General features: G+C 29.4%; 1 protein-coding gene across 1 annotated transcript in view; it reads left to right on the top strand.

The window, feature by feature from the left end:
• Positions 1 to 1,986, top strand: part of LOC102833507 (CMP-N-acetylneuraminate-poly-alpha-2,8-sialyltransferase-like) — a 241,320-nt gene that overhangs the window by 46,212 nt on the left and 193,122 nt on the right. Inside the window, exon 3 of the mRNA XM_006876694.1 lies at positions 717 to 974. Within this exon, the coding sequence (XP_006876756.1) occupies positions 717 to 974 (258 nt within the window). The remainder of the gene's footprint in view (positions 1 to 716; positions 975 to 1,986) is intronic.

Here is a 1,986-nt window from a genome sequence, read left to right as displayed (position 1 = left end):
TTTTACTCTGTTCTGTAGGGTTACTATGACTGGGAATAGATTCAATGGCAATGAATTCCATGGAGTTGAAGCCCACTAAACCCCTAACAGTGGGCTAAGTGCTAGGATTCTAACCTACCCACCAGAATTCAAAGTGGTTTCAACTCACCAGCCGCCACACTGAAAAAAGATGTGGCAATATGCTTCTGTAAAGATTTACATTGAAAGCTCCGTTGAGTGAGCCTGCAGGACAAAACCTACTTTGTCCTGCATGTTCACTATGAGTTGGAATCAATGACTGCAGTGGGTAATTGGATTGACTATATATAGTACAATTCAAACCAATTGAAATTCATTTCTATGTTAATTAACTAGATGAAATTAAAATAAGTAGATGACTTTATCAAACTGGTTGAAGCTAGCAGAATATCTAATTATATAAAGTCAAGTAATATCAATTGTATTTTATATAATAAATTATTTTTCTCTATATTTAATGTATGAAGGGTTTTTCTTCACTTCAAAAATAGGTGTCTATACTCTGTATACTTACAAAATCATTGGCAAACTGTAAGTGATAACCTACCTGTTGGCTGGATTAATTACCTAATTAAACTACAATTTAAGATTTATAGTTTACAATTTTATATCTCATCATGTTTTGCTTTGTAAATGACATCATCAGTTCTTAGATATATTGTCATTAATGGAAAACTTTGTTTGTTTTTCAAATATAGGAAGAATATACTTCGCTTCTTAGATGCAGAAAGAGATGTCTCAGTGGTCAAGAGCAGTTTTAAGCCGGGTGATGTCATACACTATGTGCTTGACAGGCGTCGGACGCTAAATATTTCTCAAGATCTTCATAGCCTCCTACCTGAAGTTTCACCAATGAAAAATCGCAGGTTTAAGACCTGTGCAGTTGTTGGAAATTCTGGCATTCTTCTAGATAGCGAATGTGGAAAGGAGATTGACAGTCACAATTTTGTAATCAGGTGAGCTTTCTTCTGTTTCTAAAGACTGTAACTTATTCTAAAATTTTTACTTAATGATAGAAATATTTAAACCTAATATCAATATCAAAGATTTATGAGAGTTCAAGGAAATTTGAACTTGGAAAAAGTTTATCTGTGGTATATTTTTCTATGTAGTATCTAAGTTGCATTTACTGTAGAAAAAAAAAAGTATAATTATTGTATCATTGAAAGAAAAGATGATTGTATTTCAGTTGTGAGATCTTTGCAATTTTTTTTTTTTATTGTATGTGTTTTTGTTTTGTTGTCTATAGACCAAATGACAATTTTACTAGATTTAAAAATTTTTATTATTATTTCATTGCTATTTGATTTGTTTTATATGATTTTATTTGCTGTATAAAGATTGTGAATATTGTTTTGTGTGACTTATTTGCATAAAGATTACGAACATCATGCAATGATGTAATAAATGAAGTTTAATTTACTCTTTATTGAAAATTATTTATCAGATTTGATGCATATAATATAGCAAGTTTATATTTGAATATTTGGGGGCAAATTGGCTTTATTATTCCTTAAATATGATAATTGAGTTTTTTAGTATTTGCATTTTCTCTTATAATTAAGCATATCAGTTTGTTGTCCATTGATATCCAATTTATGATTAATGATATATGCGTTTGGTTTACTTTTGATTAAATGAGAAAACAGCAATAGAAAATGAGAATGTGCTCATATCACGTATGTTAGAAGTTTTGAATTTCCAGTACTTATAACTGTTTTGTTTTGTTTTGGGTATATACTATTTTCTTGGAATAATTTGTTAAGTAAATAATACATGTTTATTGAAATCTAAACTAGTGCAATATGGAGATAGATAAGAAACTACTCTGAGTTGGCAAATACTTGAAGTCTCTTGAAGATTTGCTGGATTACACGCTATAAAGTGTGTATAGATCTTGAAAGAAATCACCTTGAAATTAAATAAAAACTCATGCTGGCTTTAGAATTTATTTAAATTAATTTTAAA

Source organism: Chrysochloris asiatica, unplaced genomic scaffold (genome assembly GCF_000296735.1).
Source record: "Chrysochloris asiatica unplaced genomic scaffold, ChrAsi1.0 scaffold00405, whole genome shotgun sequence".
NCBI classification, from domain to species: domain Eukaryota; kingdom Metazoa; phylum Chordata; class Mammalia; order Afrosoricida; family Chrysochloridae; genus Chrysochloris; species Chrysochloris asiatica.
The sequence above is the reverse complement of the archived record's forward strand: the minus strand, read 5'-3'. Positions and strand labels throughout refer to the sequence as shown.